At 42.3% G+C, this 18,316-nt stretch overlaps 1 protein-coding gene across 6 annotated transcripts in view; it reads right to left on the bottom strand.

Moving 5' to 3' along the window:
• The window catches only part of LOC137594591 (F-actin-monooxygenase mical2b-like), a 48,253-nt gene that overhangs the window by 15,384 nt on the left and 14,553 nt on the right, over positions 1 to 18,316 (bottom strand). For 3 of the 6 annotated variants that reach the window (XM_068314188.1, XM_068314187.1, XM_068314190.1), the window contains exons 3-24: positions 17,552 to 17,759; positions 16,840 to 16,956; positions 16,253 to 16,354; positions 15,757 to 15,912; positions 15,495 to 15,595; positions 11,345 to 11,602; positions 11,141 to 11,256; positions 10,867 to 10,993; positions 10,102 to 10,192; positions 7,669 to 7,816; positions 7,172 to 7,371; positions 5,866 to 5,960; positions 5,615 to 5,683; positions 5,372 to 5,500; positions 4,684 to 4,869; positions 4,311 to 4,553; positions 4,120 to 4,236; positions 2,571 to 2,948; positions 1,842 to 1,943; positions 1,650 to 1,742; positions 240 to 426; positions 74 to 147 (exon numbers count right to left, since the gene is read on the bottom strand). In XM_068314188.1, coding sequence (XP_068170289.1) covers positions 74 to 147; positions 240 to 426; positions 1,650 to 1,742; positions 1,842 to 1,943; positions 2,571 to 2,948; positions 4,120 to 4,236; positions 4,311 to 4,553; positions 4,684 to 4,869; positions 5,372 to 5,500; positions 5,615 to 5,683; positions 5,866 to 5,960; positions 7,172 to 7,371; positions 7,669 to 7,816; positions 10,102 to 10,192; positions 10,867 to 10,993; positions 11,141 to 11,256; positions 11,345 to 11,602; positions 15,495 to 15,595; positions 15,757 to 15,912; positions 16,253 to 16,354; positions 16,840 to 16,956; positions 17,552 to 17,759 — 3,297 coding nt within the window. The remainder of the gene's footprint in view (positions 1 to 73; positions 148 to 239; positions 427 to 1,649; positions 1,743 to 1,841; positions 1,944 to 2,570; positions 2,949 to 4,119; positions 4,237 to 4,310; positions 4,554 to 4,683; positions 4,870 to 5,371; positions 5,501 to 5,614; positions 5,684 to 5,865; positions 5,961 to 7,171; positions 7,372 to 7,668; positions 7,817 to 10,101; positions 10,193 to 10,866; positions 10,994 to 11,140; positions 11,257 to 11,344; positions 11,603 to 15,494; positions 15,596 to 15,756; positions 15,913 to 16,252; positions 16,355 to 16,839; positions 16,957 to 17,551; positions 17,760 to 18,316) is intronic. The other 3 variants (XM_068314191.1, XM_068314192.1, XM_068314193.1) reach the window with 3 other exon arrangements.

The following is an 18,316-nucleotide window of genomic DNA, read 5'->3' as shown; positions in this document are numbered from 1 at the left end:
TGATTTTTTTTTTTTTTCATTGAAATTCCACTTTCTTTATCTACGTGTGTGTTGTAGCTGCAGTTTCCCTCACCATTCTCCTTTTGAACCTCCCCGTGTGAGAGCTGGACTGGCGCTGGGCAGAATGCATCTTACAGTAGAACTTGGCTGTAAAAGAAGCAAACAAATCCAGGATAAAGAAGAGAGTAAGTCAGATTTCAGGGCATGTTATGAACACACTCGGGGTGAATGTAACGTACCCTCCTGTGAGTCGAAGGTGTGCCCCCCCAGACGGAGGGTGCAGTTACAGACGTCACAGCGGAAACACTCGCGGTGGAAGAAGTAGCCCTCGGTGCTCAGTCTCTCCATCACGTACACCCGTTTACCACAGAAGTGGCAGATGTCACTGCCCCCCAGACCGGGAGGGAAGTTCTTACGTGTCACACACTGAAAGAAAAGGGGAGCAGGACAAAGTTACGCAGATATCACCAGCTGCATTTGAGCTACTGCTGTCAGATATCCCTTCAAAAAAAACAAAAAAAAAACACTACAAGGATTTTATCGTGACCTCCAGTTTGACCCGAGTCCCTGAAATGTGAATAAAAGTCACGTCACCTGGAGACTCAAAAAAAACAAAAAAAAAACATGACCAAGACCAAAAAAAATGTTTAAAAAGCATCATTAAACGCACAATCACGACTTGTTTTGTACATGGCTCAGCAAGTTTTCCCCCCACGTCCTGTCTCTATGCTAAGCTATGCTAACTGAGTCTACGTTAACTTTACAAACACGAGTCGAGTTCCTCGAGATGAAGCACAAGCACAGCTCCCATCATGCCTCGCTAGTGGTGTGTTTAGTTATCTGGGCTGAAAATAGCTGTGACGTTTTTAAAAAAACGAAGTTTTGATATTGTGCTAAAAAAACAAACAAGTAACAACAGTAACAACAAGAACAAGAACCAATGCAGTCACAGACTGCAACATCCCGCGACACCCCTGACTTGAAAATTTTACCCTGACCTACTTGCATTATGTCAAAGATCAAAGATAGTGCTTTTCATGGGTCAAAGCAGTAGCTTTGATCTATGGTCTTACTCACACTGGCCTTCTCCCTAGTCTTTCTATCTTATCCAGTTCCTGAGTGTACAAAAGTTGAAATTTTGCCTTGAACTAGTATTCTCAAGGTCAAGGTCATCATCTCATTTTCATCCCCTTTGCCGCCCGAGTAATCTGCTTTTAGTTTCGTCTTTCTATCTGCAACGGTTGCTAAGATATTTGGTGGACTAACTAATGGGCAGACGGACGAACACATGAACACCGACAATTACATCACCGCTTTGAAGCAGGATGTAATAATAACAACAAATATCCATAAATATGTCAGTTTAGAATAGTTATAATTACAGGTTATGTCCACACATTCCCACTCTTGTAATTCATTATAACTCAAGTCCGTTAAATCCACACGTTAAAGTAAGACACTCAGGCTTTGACTATGTCAGCAGGTGTGGCGATGCTTCACAAAGTTCTGCACCTCAAAGCCTGCAGCTGATCTACACGCAGTTATGACGCCTCTTTGGTGCTGCTAATGTCGCATTATAAGACGTGCAAGAGGAAGAGCATCCAGTTCAGCGTTAAGAGCAGTCTCTGTAGCATCCACATGCACCTTACCTTCGTGGCATTGGGTCTGTGGTCTGTCTCATACATGATGGCCAGTACCTGAGCTTTAGCGTCTATGGCTGATGATACTTTACCAACTGTTCGCTAATGTTACAACCAAAGGAGAGCAGGAGCAGATGGAGTGGAAAATCAGGAAAAGATCAGTTTAAGGACGTGTATTCACGCTGAGGTCTCAACTTGTACCTCTTTACTGTAACTGGAAACTCCAGTTGGACAACTCTCAGAGCCATCACGTGACTTTACAGTGATTCTTCTGGGGGTGTCAAGAGAGCAGCTCCCATTGCACTAAATGACACCAAAATGGACATGACTTGTAAAATGAGGCACATTTGAATGAAAAACATTTTTCCTATGACTTGTAAAGGTCAAACGGAGTCATAGTCACAGTCTGCCGACAGAACAGAATTTGATCATAATTTTACCTTCAAATGAAGTTTAAAATTTTTTTAAAAAAATTAATTCAAACATGACTTCTTCAAGTTTTAGGGTGAAGATTAGTTTCTTAAAACTTGTTCTGGGTTTTTGTTCTTTAAAAAGTTGATTTTAATGAAGCCAATTCTCCAAGCTGTCTGGCTCTTAAGTAGTACTTCTTCACCAGGTAAATTCAGACTTCTTATGCTAAAATACATGGCTGATCATCAGTCATTAGAATGTTTTATAGGATTATGCAAAAACAACCGATTAGAGTTCCACACACTCTGTGGAAGGTCGACGCCTGGGCCAGGAAACCACCCAGTTTAGAAAATGTGAATTTCTCCACATTGACAAACCTGCCTTTCAGACAGCCCTGATGTGTGACAGGAGGTAACAGAGGACTGGAGGGTGGTCTTTAGGTAGGAATGAGGAAACTCTTCCCTTTATCATCTAATTTCTCATCATCAAAAGTCTCCTGTGCTGCTTGTGGCCCCTCACCTCTTTTTCTTGCATCTTTTCAGAGTTTTTCTTGTGCGGTAAAGATGTTGGATGAGAAAATGAACTGTTGTATCCATTTGTACGACTGGTTTCAGAGAGGGACGAGGGGCTCTCGACATAACAGGTTGAAGAGAGGTCAGAAGATGTTTTCTTGTTACATGTGGAGGAATCAGCCTGACGAGATGAGCTCTGATGTGTTTGTTCAGAGTCGGCGTGAGAGGAGGGAGAGGAGGAGTCCTTGTCCTTGTGACCGGGAGAGAAACCAGCCTGGGCGGTGGGGTCAGGGACAGGGTGGACCGCAGGGTAGATGGGGGAGCTCTTAGATACAGAGACAGGAGGAGGAGGAGGGGATGAAGAAGAGGAGGTTGGCAGCTTCAGCTACAGAAGGAAAGGGAAACAGAAATGAAATGCTGGATGGAAGGAGGAAAGTAAAAGTCCAGCTTTAGTGAAAGTCAACAGAAACGGAAGGAGGGAGAAATGAGGAAACAAACCCAAAAGAGAACTTATTCTGGGATGCGTGGGAGGCCTTTTCATTAGGTTACAGTACCGTATATGTGACTTTAGTCTGTACCTCCTAAGCAAGCATTATAAAGACATTATAAAAAAGAAACGTTGTTGAATTCCTTAGAATAGATCAATAACAGTTTCATTATATTTATTTGGATGATCTAGTTGGTTTATTCTATTTCCATGCTGTTAAGGGAGGGATCGACTGCTGGGTAGACTACACTGACGTTAACAAGACAGAGAGTGGAGTTTATTTCTATTAATGTAAATGACATGAAAAAACCATTCTATGAGAGGGTTTGGTTAACAGGCAGCATTATTATTATTTTAAAACACTTATTTCATAAAATCTATTATGTAGATTAAACAAGTTTGTCAGGCCGGATTACAAAGCCCAACGGGCCATACATGGCCCGCGGGCCATAGTTTTTCTATTCTTGATCTGGTGTCAATATGAAATAAATCAGCAGCTCTGACTTCATCTGATTCTAACCTCTGTCACATTGAACTGTTTTGAAAAATTAAAATAATGTATGCTGACCTGTAACAAATAATTAAACCTTTTCAGAGTTTATAAGTTTATTGGAAGTGTTTTCTCCTAACTTTAACGGTTGCTTATCCAGTGACGTGCAGTAGTAGGCTTTCACATAAATTGGACATTCACACAGGATTCAGACGACACACAGTGATGAGTTTTGAACGCACTTCATAGAACAAAAATCTCCAAATGATAACAAGCTGACGATGAAAACAACTTCCACTTCCTGTGAAATGTAACTACTGATTTAACTTTTAAATTTGGTAGTGCTAAAATCAGAAAACTAATTTCAAATATATTATTTTTTGGTATCATAATTTTTAAAGGTTCACAAATTCATTAAAGTGACAAAAACAATATTTCAAATTGCTCAAATTTTAAAAAAAAGAGAGAGAAGCCTGCGCAACGTTAAGCTCCAGAATTAAATAGTCATAAAAAATAAATATTAAAGGACTAATAATTCCGAACATGCAGAAATCTAACATGACTGGTGCCACACACAACCTGAGACTGAGGAGGAGAAAGAGGAGCAGGAGGTTTGTTGGACCCAGGAAACATGGAGGAGAGGAGGACGGCTCTGTCCTTAATGCTCTTGTGAGAAAACTCCCTAGCAGACATTCTCTGCACGGACAGAGAGCATTGGTCAACAAACGAGTTGAGAAAAAGATGTGATGAAAGACAGACGTGACATTCACCTGCTGCGTGGACTCCCCCGACCTCTGAGAGGAGCGATCAACCTCAGCAGCAGAGAACAGAGAGGTGGATTCTGGGTAGTAACGGTCAGTAGCTGGAGGGCTCGGCGAACGACTCGTCGAGAGCGAGGGTGAAGGAGAGCGACTGTAACGGCTCGGAGGGAGAGAGGATTTGTGGGAATCGGGGACGCTGGTTTGCTGGGTGAGAGCACTGGGATTCTCCAGCAGGCGAAGATAGATGGAAGGCTGGGGGCAGGAAGTACCAGCAGCAGGAAGAAGGCATTCACACTTTTATTCACACAGATGGAGGGACAAACATACAGGAAGATCGAAAAAAATCAAGAGCTGAGAAACGTTCAGAGGGAGGAAACCATACCTGCCACTTTGGGCGAGGGGGAGGAAGGGGAGGAGAAGGGGGGACATCCTTGGGTTTGGCAAAACGGGGGTTTTCTTTCTCATTCTCCTCCTCTTCCTCCTCTTCCTCCTCCTCTGAGAAAGGAAGTGGTGTGGTGGAGGAAGATGGAGGTGAGGAGGAGAAGGGGTCTGGAGGTTCCTGATCAGACTGATGGAAGGAGGAGAGGAAACGGGACAGGACAGAAGGATGGGAAACGATCAGCGGGTAGTTTTCACAAAGGCTCCTTTTTTTTTCTGACTCAAACCTTTAATCCCAAACAAATTCAACATTATTCGACAGTTCCCTGTTCTTATAAAACATTATTATTATTCCAGGTGCTCCACAGATCTGCAGAAGTTTTCTTTCACGCCAAACAGGAAACAAGCTGCAGCTTGACGTGCTGAGCTGGTGTGACGTTGAAACTACATCTAGAGCAGCCTTAACCAACTAACTTCATTATAGAATTTTTGTTTTTTTTTAAACATATATTTCTATAAATAAAGAGAGTGGTTTTCAACAAATTCCTAAAGTTTAAATGTTAATTTCCATTTGTATCGCTTCCACGATAAAGCCAGCAGGTAATCAGGCCTAACAGAAGAAACTTGCATGATTCCACATTAAAAATACATTTCAGACGTGTGTCTGTCCTCAACCCCCCCCCCCCTCTCACCTTGCTGTGCGACCCCCCCGTTGAAGAGTTCTCCTCAAACTTAGCCAGCAGCTGAGTCGCCATGGAGCGCACCTTGCTCTCCTGCAGCTCCCCGTCATCACCAACAGGAGGCGCACTGTGACAAGACAACTGATGCCGAGTCAGGGGGAGGAGAGAGGGAGAGCAGCAAATCAAGAGTTAAATTCACATTCAAATCGGGTCTTTGTTGAGCATCTCACACGTTACGCATCCGGGTGAACCGACCTCTGTGAGGTAGTGGTTGCCCTTTCGCCGTCGCTTGTTGACTGAATCCTCCTCCAGTTTTTTGTCATCCTGCAACAGCAGATGCTGTAATTAAAAACTATCCCGTTGAATTAAATGTGTGTCGGTGCTGAAAGATTTATGATTCAATGCCTGTAAATGAATACTGTAGTGTTGCTGGTGGGGACTGAATGAGTCCTTGTGGAGCGTGGGGGTACAGAGTGTAAAATAAAAGCATCTGATGCACAGTTTACCCTGGGGATCCTCTTTCTGGGCTGTGGAACAGTCACAGGTTTGAGGCTGGTTTTAACTGAATAATCCTCACTGTTCTCATCTGCTTCTCTTGAGCCTGTCAAACAAAACAGCCCAGTTAAATGTACATTGAACCGGTTTGTGTTCATTCACAGTAAAGGCAGTTGAATGGGATCCAGACTGACTGAAATGACAGTTACCCCGGGGTAGGGTGGCAGAAAAAGACGCTGCTACAACACCGACTGAAGCCCTGATCATAGATCCCGACCTGCACACCCCGTTAGATATTAGGTGTTTAGTGGCAACATATTCTGTTTCTCTGCTGTTCACTAAAACCGAATCACCTCTCGCCATCTGTGAGGAAGAGGAAGCTTGGATGTCAGTGGCTGTTTCAAAAAGGAGAGTGATCAGAGGAGCGGGCACACAGAGGCCATCAGTCGCCTGACGTGAAACCGTTAGAACGTCTGGTGGGATTCGTAGAAGGTGGTGAAAACAGGTAAACTAGGAATATTCCAGAAATTGAGACCTTTTTCCAACAAGAATGGGCCAAGATTCCTCAGGAAAGCTGCCAAAGGAGGTTGTATATTTGGCAAAAAACTTGATATTTAGTGGGGGTTTAATACATTTGCTTCCAACAGCATCTGTATGGTATATGTAGTATACGTAGTAGTTTCCTTATATCTGGGACACTAGATATTAAAAACAAACAAAAAAACCCAGATTCCCTCTATTTCGGAACATTTTCCAGAAATTACTTTTGTGATGTTGAACTAAACACACAGACAAGGTCTCTTTACTTAATTTTCTACCCTTAGTGAGCATCTTGTGTTGTTGCTGCTCAGGAAGCCTTCAGAGCATAAGATTCATATCTGTAGTCGTATTAACGGAACCTATTTCTGCAGGATTTTCTCATTTCTACTAACAAAAGCTTTATCTAAAATTTAAAAATGCATGATTTGTTCCCACGTAAAAGCCGGTGCAAAGGCAGATCACTTGTCAAACTTTATCTCGGGCATGCGAGAGTCATAACTTAAGTTACGCAACCGGGAGCGTTCACTCCTGGATGTTAAATATGAAATGACCCTGTGAGATCAGCCAAACGCCATTCGTGCAACTGTAGATTTCAAATCACATTCGAAATTGAGTTAGTCTCATCCGTCCAGTTTGTGCTCCCCCACCTCTGACTGGGTGGATTCTAACAATCTGGACATCTTGATAGGAACTCCCTTCGGCATGCTTCACAGCAGCTGATGAAAAAAGTTGATAAAACTTCCCCCCCCCCCACACACAAACAGGAAGTAGCCTAACCGTTGTTGCTCTGTGGGGAGTTCCTGAAGGCCTCATAGAATTTGGAGAGGTAAAGAACCATCAGGAGCTTGTCCGGTTCAGCCTCTGCTGCCATCTCCTTCCCCCGGATCACCGGCTGGATGCGAAACTCTCGCTCCGCCACGTCGAACGCCAACTGGTTGTTTCCTGCAACGTCGTCCTCGTTGAGCGAGTCGAAGTCGCTGAGGGAGGACAGAGAGACGAAGGCGGCGCATGAGTTTACAGCTTGGTTTCCAGAAGAAGGGAAAGACAAGATATTGATTTATTGGTAAAAGAAAAAGGAGCACCAAGGATTCCTGTTCTCAGGTCTCTTTTCTTTACTAGTCAAAAGCTTTAAGGAGACTGTTGACACAGGCCTTCAATAAAAGTACCAAGTACTTCCTGTGACAGTTTTGGGCAGCTGACTGTTCAACAAGCAGGCCTGAAAAAACTGTCACGACCAGAATAACCAGAGCATGAATGAATGCGTCTGTTCTCACATGAGATCCGCCCTCTGGCGGTGTATGAGGGCGCAGAGCGCCAGGCCGTTCTTCCAGGAAGACGTGAGGTTGGTGACGTTGACGCCTCGGTAGCCCCGAGTCTGTTTCTGACACCAGGTCAGCAGCCGGCCGGGATGCACCTCAGACTCTGCAGGGGAGACGGAAAGCATCAGCAGCGTCGACACGTTTCAGCCACTTCTAACTTTTTCAGATAACGCCGCTTGAATTTTCTCTCACAGCGTCACCTGTTGTGCAACAAAATACCCGAGCAAATTCCTTGGCGTGAGAATATCGTTTATGGCCGTAAACTTGATTCTTGAGTCTCAACTTGAAAGACTTGAATCTCCTCCCAAGCCTTCATGAGGTCGAACTTTGGCAGAAAACACAACCCAGACAACATTCAGTCGACTGCACAAACCGCAGCTTTCATTTTAACGTGATTTCAAATGTGAAAGTGTTTCTTCATGGCAGGAGTTCTATATTTCACATTTTTATGGCATTTTAAGAGAAGTTGTTTGCATTATTTTTACTGGTATTTACTGATCTGGTATTAATTCAGACCATTTAGCTTATTTAAAGGTTTATCATAAACTTTGTGCCAAATACCTGAATGTAGGATGTTTAAGATTGGAATGTGTAGTAGACTCACACATGAGCATAGCACTCTGTCTGGAAAAATAAACGCAAGAAAAAAAAAAGACATGCTTAAAATTCCCAAATATCTCTACGGTTCACAATGTTTAAAATTAAGATTATTGAGAACATTCTGTGATTGGAAAGAAATGCGAAGAGTGTGAGCTCATAACAACGGATTTGAAGAAAATACTATAAAAAGAACTATAAAATCCCTAAAATAGAAAAAGGCCCTGATTCAGTCCTTGGATGGTGCGTGTAGAATGTTTAAACGGAAAGCGTGAAATTGAAATATATCCTTTATTTTGTGTGAAGGTGCTGAAGTCCATGTCTTTCTTTTTTCAAGCCGAGTCAGGTCAGAATATGTGACTCCAGTCCACATTTGTACTGATTCTCTCATCAATGGGTCAAATGACCATGTACGTCATGCAGAGCGAAGTCAGTCGTTGTAACAAGCCTACAGAGAGATACTGCAAACTGCACTTCCCCTAAATTCTATACTTAATGGTCTTTTTAGCTCACTGTGACGAGCTGCACTCTTTTCACACCGTTCTCACTGACCTCACTGCTAGCAGGGGGAAATAGCTGCTTACAATCTGATACACACACAGGACACCACCTGCCACACAATAAACAAGAACTGTCGGGTAGCAGCTGAAGATACATATTGGGATTTATTTTTTATGTTTGTTGGCAGAGAAAACAAGAGTAAGTTTCACAGTCATTCATCAAAATCTAGATTCAGGGTTTAGAATTTTGTTCTGATGGTTCAAAATATTCCACAATGAGCTTCAACTGGTGACTCAAGATTGACCTCTCCTCTATCAGTTTATAAATTCTGTTCATCAGTAGAACACTGCTGTACAACAGGTCAGCACAAGCCTGAGCGGCATCGCGTTTGACCCTGGTGTGGTTGTAACGCTATCCTGCTGTATTGTGTTGGAAGAGGCGTGTCAGCCTCTGACTGAGATAAGGCTAAAGTTTCCACCAGTAGGGGCTGGGGAGGCATCTTTATCTCTATAAAGGTTCGTTCTGATACACTGCTGAGACCGCTTTAAAAGCTGAGCCTCTACTTTAACTCCAATAAGTATGAGAGCTGCCAGTCGGTGATAATGGGGCTGTGGATTCATCTAATCTCAGCAGTGACTCATTGGATGATCCGGTGACTGTTACTTCATGACAGGGAGCTGACAGGCAGAATACAGTCCCATCTGAGTATTAGAGATTAATTATCGCTGTCATTCTGTTTGAGGTCTGAATATATTTATGACGATGGGATAAACACCATTGTTATAAACCAAAAGACACAACATACTATCTGTATTATCACTTTACACATGTGACGCTGCTCAAAACTGTACTTAATACCTTCATAGACGTCACGCTATATCAGCTTATTGGGGATTGTTTGGTTAAATTGTGGAGGAACGCCGTGGAGGTTTAAGATGTTCCTAGAAGCAAATTATATGTTTCAAGTTCCCACACCAGTCGCCTGTCATGTATACAGGTAGTTTCCGAAAAAATTCTCTGAATTGTTTTTGAGTTACTGATCTCAGACAGTGAACGTGTCTAAATTAACCTTGTACCCACTGAAGAAGATTCAAAAGATGAAGGTTTCTAGGTAGGAAAGGGCTTCATCCTCCTTACCTTGTTGATGGTTTAAAGATTTTTAAAAAACCCAGCAGGAACAAACTCAAGAGGTGCAGAAACTTTTAATATATTCTGTCATCTAAGTGAAGCATTGAGTGATTGACCTGGACATCCCAAAGTCTTCCCAAAGTGAATCATTGTGTTTCTCACCTCTTCTGCACAGATCCACTGATCTACGTGTCGATCCACCTCTTTCCAGGTGACACGAATTCTTTTGGCCATCAATGAAGAGGTGACGCACCTGACACAAGATGCACTAACATCAAATTTACAAATTTAAAAAGCATTAATCCCCAGGGGTCCGCTTGTATAAAGATGATTAAACAAAGGGGCTTTCTCCGGACCAGATGAAAACAATGGTGATCAGGAGTGCAGAGGAGTTGGTGAAATATGAGCAATAAAGACGGACAAGAATTGTTACTACACCAAAGATCAGTACAACAGAGTCACTTCAATATTGGGAGCTCTATAATTTTGGACACGTCAACGTTAACAAACCTTGTGTTCCTAGGAAGAATGTAAACATGGTTATATTCCAGGGTAAAAGGCTAACATCTGGAAGTGGATAAGGGTATGAACGTCTGTCAGAAGTCAATGTATGAGCTGGTTGAAGACTTTTAATGTCCGAGTTTGTTGATTACACATTCTAATGAGAGATGTTTTGTTGATTCTGGGGGACGGAATTTCACAAGCCTATTGGCTTCTACCCGTCAGCCCCTTTTTTTCGGATGTTGTTGATGATGTTGTAAATGTGACGAAGGTGTGATGTCAGTTACATTAACATGTCGGGAAAAAATAAAATAAAATAAATAAAAGTCCACCTTGATCACTCGGATGAGCCAATGGGTTAAATGTCAACAGTATAAATAGAGTTTATAAATAGATTTTATTGTATGAATCAAGGGTTGGGCTGACCTGGTGTGGGCGCACGCAGCTGGAGTTGAGGTTTGGGTAACGTGTGGCCGGGTCGATGGAATACTGGTCAAAGTTTTTACTGATGTTCTCCGGCGTGGTCTGAGGAAGAAGCCTGTAGATGCTCTCCCTGAGGAACGACAGGGAAGATACGTAACGTGACGTCACTAACATGGATTTATCCTCCCACACTGAGGAGTTTCCACTGATGTTTTCTTGAGGAGGTCAGGACTTTGCTTAAATATTTTATATCAATTTGCCAATCAAACCCACACACCTCTCAGCCAGTAACTCCAGGGGACTCTTGCCCTGCGACCAGCCCCGTATCATCCATGCAGTATCGAAGGCCGCCAGAAAACCCCGAGCGCAGCCTGTCCCCATTGGCCAGAAGGGCTGCAAACACAAAACGTGACATTCAGGTGAACGTGCAGAAGCTGACCCCAGCGGGGTCAAAGCGCCTGCTGTAGCGTTTGCATCTCACCTCTAGGAGACTATCGCCCACCAGCGCCACCACCAGCTGGTGTCCGTGCTTCTCTCTGATCAAGGTGGCGTTCTCTGAGGCGTGCATGCTGGTGAAGTCAAACATGGCGACATCTGGTTGTCCGTAGTGGTTGATGGCGTAGTCCAGGGATGGCAGCTGGTAGTTTGTGCCGAAGTCAGCGGCTTCGCGGGCGTAGGAGCGCAATTCCTCCTGGTTGACGTTGTCTGTGCTCAGCAGCCGCTCCGTTTCTATGTAGTCCTGCATTGAGGAGGTGGAAAATGTAAGGGAAGAACTGCTATGATCATAAATGTGTGATTGGTGTTCAGCCAATCAGCATCCATTAGGTTGAGTCAGCGATCACTCGAAATCTGTTGCCGAGTGAATGTGAAGTATTTCATGGGTTAAGGTACGAAACTCAATGAGGAGATTACCAGAGAAAGAGTGAGTTTGTTGCTGCAAATCCAAGTATTTGTCCCACAGCTTTCACCAACAGGTTGTTCTTAATGACGCTTTTGACGGTTCTACATGTTACCTACTGCAGTCCACAGTGCTGTGCTGCTACTCTACATTTTACTCCAGTTACCCATTCCTAATAAACAATGGAGAGTAAAGACAGTTCCTCTGGCTGCAGACCTGTCTTTGAACAACATCCTCTTTCTGTCAGTGTTACAGAGGATTGTTGTTAGAGCACGAGGACACAGATCAAGGTACTGGTTCATAAGGTCCCAATCACACAAATATATAGTACAGTGGTACCTCTACTTACGAATGTCTCTACTTACGAAATTTTCTACTTACGAAATTTCTCAGCAGGAAAATATTACCTCTACTTACGAAAGAAATTTCAACTTGCGTAATGTAAAAACACAGTATCGGCTGATAATCGAATCTCCCACAGGTTCCTGAACGCAACATTCTCATAGCTTCTCTGCCATTGGCTATTACCTATTATGTATCTTACTGGCATCCCATTGGCTAAGAGGGATGCCACTCCACCTCTGCGTGGAGCGAGAGCGGTGCTTAGTGTCTTCGGCATTCGGCACTCGACCCGTGAGGTAGTCTGATAGTTTTGCGCAGACATAATAACTTTTTGGGTAACGTATTCACTATGGATCCCAAGAAAGTGACGGAGAAACGAGGAAAAGAAAAGACGAAGAAACATTTTTTTGTACATATAAACAGAGCAAGAGATCATAGACAAGCATGAGAAAAGGATGCATTTGTATGGAAAACACGTCTCTACTTACGTAATTTCTTCCGGAACCAATTAATTTCACAAGTAGAGGTACCACTGTATATTGTTTTTCTCCATTATCCTAGATTTTGATGAAATAAATATATAAACAATCAATTCAGATGTAGCATGTGGTGCTCAGTGAAGCAGTAAGAATGGGACTGATACAGAAAACCCATTGCAAAGCAAATTTTAAAAAATGCAGCCTGTTTCACTTCAAAAACAACAAAATGATAAAACCTGGTTAAACACCCCCTGATGAATCAGGGGGTGTTTAACCAGATCAAGGTCAATGTCAAATTTCAACTGTTGTACATTTTTGGTACATATTTCAGGACTGGATAAGATAGAAAGACGAAACAAAAAGCGTTATATTCAGGGAGGCAAGGGGATGAAAATTAGATCACAACCCTGACCTTGAAAAAGTAGGTCAAGGTCAATTTTTCACTTTTATGCCTTTTTAGGTAGACGTTTCTGAAACCTAATCAGATATAATCAGAAAACAAAAAACAACATTTTCAGGAAGCCAGAGGCACAAAAACGACCTTCGCCAACATCAGAAAGAAGGAACATGAAACTGAGAAGTATCAAGGGTTGAAAGAACAGCTGGAACAGATGTGGAAGATCAAGGTTAATATTATCCCCATGGTAGAAGGAGCACTTGGAGCAGTGACCCCCAAACTGGAAGAGTGGCTCCAGCAGATTCCTGGAACAACATCTGAAGCCTCAGTCCAGAAGAGTGCAGTCCTAGGAACAGCTAAGATACTGCACAGAACCCTCAGACTCCCAGGCCTCTGGTAGAGGACCACCCTACAAGGGTGAGAGGGACATATATATATATATATACACACACGTATATACTACTGTATATATAACATAACATATATGTACATATATATACATAAATTGTGCCATGTTTCTACGGTACAAATCTAGAAACAGGCCAGTAAAATTTCATATATTATGGCCTTGCCTGTTCTTGAAATGTTTTCCCGCACCTGAAATGTGTCACTACCGTAACACAGCAACACATGGTAATAAAAACTATATTAATTTGTTAAATTAGTGTTTCCATAGAACCTCTAAAGAACATTTTTAGAAATCTATTTTACAATTAAATCACTTGGAATCAATCTTTAAACAAATTTCAAAGTTTATTTTCCATGACTCATCCAAATTGAAATTCCTTTTTTTTTGTAAAATGAATTACAGTGATCTTAAAGATCGGAGTTAATTTGGTTATTACATTGAATCCACATTTAACTAATAGTTGTCATATAATTTAATTACTTTGTAAAATGTTATTTGACGGTAGTGACAGCGCTGTTACTGTAGTGACTGTACTGCTTGGTCATGACATGATTATGTTTGTAAAGTTGTACTGTATCTCCTCAACCATATTGTTTAACATTAACTCTTAATCTGCCTAACGATTTGAATTTTACAAACACAAATGTTCATAATCAATAAAATGAGGTCATATAATTTTACAAACTTCAATATAGCAGCACATTTACTGCAACACGACATTAGAACACCTAACGTGTTTTGTACTTGAAAGTGCATTAAAGAACAAAAATATAGAACATTAATAAATCAAGTTATCCATATGCTGAAAACCTATAACAGCTCCTTCATGCTGCACCTTAAATGAGCAACTTAAAAAAGGGAATGGCGCCTTGCTCAAGGGTGCCTTGGCAGTGATCGGGAGTGAACTGACACCTCCCACTGTCAGTTCACACACCAGGGTCTTGAACCAGTGACCCTCCGGTCCCCAGTCCAAGACTTAGTGGACTGAGCTACAACCGTCTCCAATCATTATATTCATGTTTTACATATCATACATTATTTAGCACTCTGAGATTCTTAAGAATGAAATGTGATTTACAAATCATTATTATTATTATTATTATTATTATTATTATTATTATTATTATACTGAGATGGTTTTTTATATTGGGATTTTTGAACTGCCAGGTAGGAGGCCTAGAGGAAGACCAAATAGGAGGTTTATGGATGTAGTGAAAGAGGACATGAAGGTAGTTGGTGTGAGAGAAGAGGATGCAGAAGACAGGGTTAGATGGAGGACACTGATTCGCTGTGGTGACCCCTGAAGGGAAAAGCCCAAATTCAAATTCATTAAAAAAAACTTACCGTAAATAGTCCCCAAGGGGCAATTGGAGACACATAAAGCAGAATTGGTGCACAAAAATTGAAAAATAGAGTGCAATAAAGCAAAAAAAAAAAAAAAATCCAGACTAAATAAACAGAAAATAAACACTAACACTAAAACATACAATGAACAGATACAGTACGTACAAAAAAAGGTATGTGCAATGGTGTAATAAGACATCAAGACCCTTCATATTGTGACAGCATTATGTGTGTTAGTATGAAAGGTGTAAAAGTGCAAACATACGGTGTAAACATTAATAGTGTAAAAATAAATAAACAATGTTAACTAATATTAAATAATTAATATTAAATAATTATTAAATAATAACTTAAATACACTGTTTATGTCAAAACCAGCTTTGCCCGTGTTGATCTTCCTCAGTACTGCTTCATCATCAGCTCATTGAGATCCATCACTCGGCAAAACGCAGGCTTACACTCCTGTTGGCCCACCGCTGCTCTCTGATCACAACTGACTTTAAAATGCAGAATTTCAAATACATAAATGTCTGTGTGTGTGTGTGTGTTCTGATGAAATAAATGGTAAGTGTAACTCAACAGCCTGGAAGCATCTATTTTTGGCATCATACAGTGAATCCTCTCCTGTATGTTTTACCTGCTTTGACCCGCTGACCCTTGGTGTGACGTCACTAATCAGGAACGAGATCCAGTTACTCACATTTAATGTAGCAGCTGAATGTAACTGTTGGATGTACAGTACGAGAGTTTTGGGACACTCACGTTTATGATGACGCCTTTCTCCAGGAGACTCTGCTTCTTTGCAGTCATGACAAAATAGTGAGTGTTGTCTCTGTAGTAAACTATGTTCTCCAGGTCAATACCTGAAAACACAAATATATTTGAAAGGGACTTCAAGAGAAGGAGTCAATGGTATGAGAGGTAAACAGACACATCAGTGTGGTTCATTAATGAAAATGAAGGTATTCTGAATTTTTGAAAAAAAAAAGAAGGCTTCGGCTGACGGTGCCGTTTCCCCACTGACCCGTCTCCTCCTTGAGTTCCAGAAAGAACTTCTGATTAAATATGAAGGCCACGCCGCTGATCTCCTCCACCTTAGCCTCTGCTGTGGTGTTCCTGTTTACAAAGTTAGCTGTGATAGCGATGGCCAACTTCCCTCGAAATTCTTTGCGAACGAACCCTATGGAGAGCAAAAAAGAGGGAATAGAAGAAAAAATAGGAAACCGAGAACAGCGGTTCAAAAGTCATGGATGCACCAGAGCTTCTGGTGCACACACAAACACACACACACACACACACACACACACACACACACACACACACACACACACACACAGTTTGAACTACATAAACAGGAAATGCTCTACCCAGTGACTGCAAGCAGCTCTGTGACATCCCAGCTGCAATTTCCCCCCAAAAAACAAATAGAACTTTATTCCATGATGCGAACCGTGTGGGTCACCTGACAGACAGCTCATCTTAAATCACACACACCAAACCAACGTCTTTTCGCTTCTCACCTTCTAAAGTGCTTTTGCGTCCATCGGCTCCGATCACCACATTGAAGTCGAAGTCTGAGACGGGATGATTGGACGGCTGGACCTCGGCTCGCCACCCTGGACCTGAGGAACAGCGTAAGGAGCCGGGGGTAACATGTAACAACCCTCTGGTGCTAGCGTGGGGTAATACATGCTGGGGACTGAGTGTGACAACATGAGGTTCATGCTGCTGATTATTAACGGCCTCAGAGCAGCGACCACACGAGGTCCAGTCTTCCGCGTCAGCGGATGGTTGTCTCATGTTTCCTCGAGTTTTAAATTCAGAGAGTCCCCCCGGTGCCGTATTTAGGACACCTAGCATATGTTGGAAAAAGCCAACTCACCGGAGACTAAAATGTGACCAACAGCAGACTATCAATAGACTTCCCTCACTGCGTGCTATAATTGTTGCTGCGCCGTCTTTCTCATCATTATAACACCTGTATTCTGTGACGGACAGCTTTCCAAGTAAAGTTGAGACATGCAAGATAGTCTGTGTGTCACCGTCAGTCATGACACTGACACACAGACGACAGCACACACACACACACACACACACACAAACTGACTGTCATCGGTCTGCTCCGGAGGCGGCTCCACGAGCTTGATGAACTCCACGTTGACGTGGATTTCCACTCCCAGAATCAGACTCACTTTCAGCAGCATCAGCTGGAGCTGGCGGATACCTTGGACACACACACACACACACACACACACACACACACACACACACACAAAGAGATAGTAACGTATCACATCCTTGCTAAAGGTGTGATGTGTTTCTGTCACAGAGAAAGTTACACAAAAGCTGGACAGACAGAAGCTTGGGTACTATTATTATTATTATTATTATTACTATTATTATTGTGTTAATATTGTTAATATTTTTATTGTTATTCCCTTTCTACAATGTATATTTTCCCTGTTTCTGTCTGTTCTTATATTTAGTGTGTCTGAATAACATTTAAATTTCCCAGTTTGGGATAAATGAAGTATATATATTTATCTATTTATCTAATTCTAGAAAAACATTCTGTAACATTTAGTTTTTAAGGTCAAGAAATAAGAAATGAAGTGACGTAAAAGATTACGCAAAAGGATGTGTTGTCCATATGATAATAACACGATCAAGTATTGGATTATATTATTGATATTAATATTCTCATACAATATTCAAGATATCCAGTAAGTGTTGATTACATCTCTTTTGTCCCTTCTTTCCTCTCTCTTCCTGACAGACGTCTTAATGAAGCACCTTGATGGGAGCAGGTTTACACTCACTGATGTGGTCCAGGGCACCGGCGCAGAACTTGCCGTAGAACTTCTTGGCCCCGAGGCCCCTGAGGTCATGGATGGTGAAGGGCCACAGATGGAGCACATTGTTCCTGGAGAAGGTGTCTCTCTTCTCGATCACCACGACCTTACAGCCCAACAGGGCCAGCTCGATGGCGGTCCGGAGACCACAGGGGCCGCCGCCGATGATCAGACACTGACGGGAAACAGAAGGAGGCAGCGCTGAGATCGCACGCAGCGAGTCGTACGAGTCTAACGGAAAACATCTCTGCATACTGTTGGTGTGTTCTCACACCTCTTACCAGGTGTTTCATTCTCACAGAGATGTTGTGTGTATTGCTTTGTTTTGTTTTTGCTCAGCGTACTATTTTAGAGTAAAAGCAAAGACTAACTGCTAAAACCTTCAGCTCGGCCATCTGGGAAAGGTTACTGTAATCACTTATGGGAGTATGATTGGTGACATGTTCCCTGTAATGGAATAAAATTTGGATACTAGATTCAGAGCTCCAAAAAATAGAATGCAGACCCAGCTGCTTGCCATCATTACTCTTTTCTCCCCCCCAAAAATGTCTGGGATAATAATTTAGCTGTTATTTTTGGCCAACCCTCAGCCCAACCCAACCCCTTTCTAATCTCCCCTCTGTGAGGCTCCGCCCCTCTTTCCTGTATGAACGTCTTATCTGTTCCTTCTGAAGGGAAGTCATTCTGACACAATGCTAAACATGCTGCTAAATGTTCACTTAGGTATTTATG

The sequence above is a fragment of the Antennarius striatus genome, chromosome 4, assembly GCF_040054535.1.
Source record: "Antennarius striatus isolate MH-2024 chromosome 4, ASM4005453v1, whole genome shotgun sequence".
Lineage (NCBI taxonomy): Eukaryota > Metazoa > Chordata > Actinopteri > Lophiiformes > Antennariidae > Antennarius > Antennarius striatus.
Note: the sequence above shows the minus strand (reverse complement) of the source record. Positions and strands in the feature narration are given on the sequence as shown.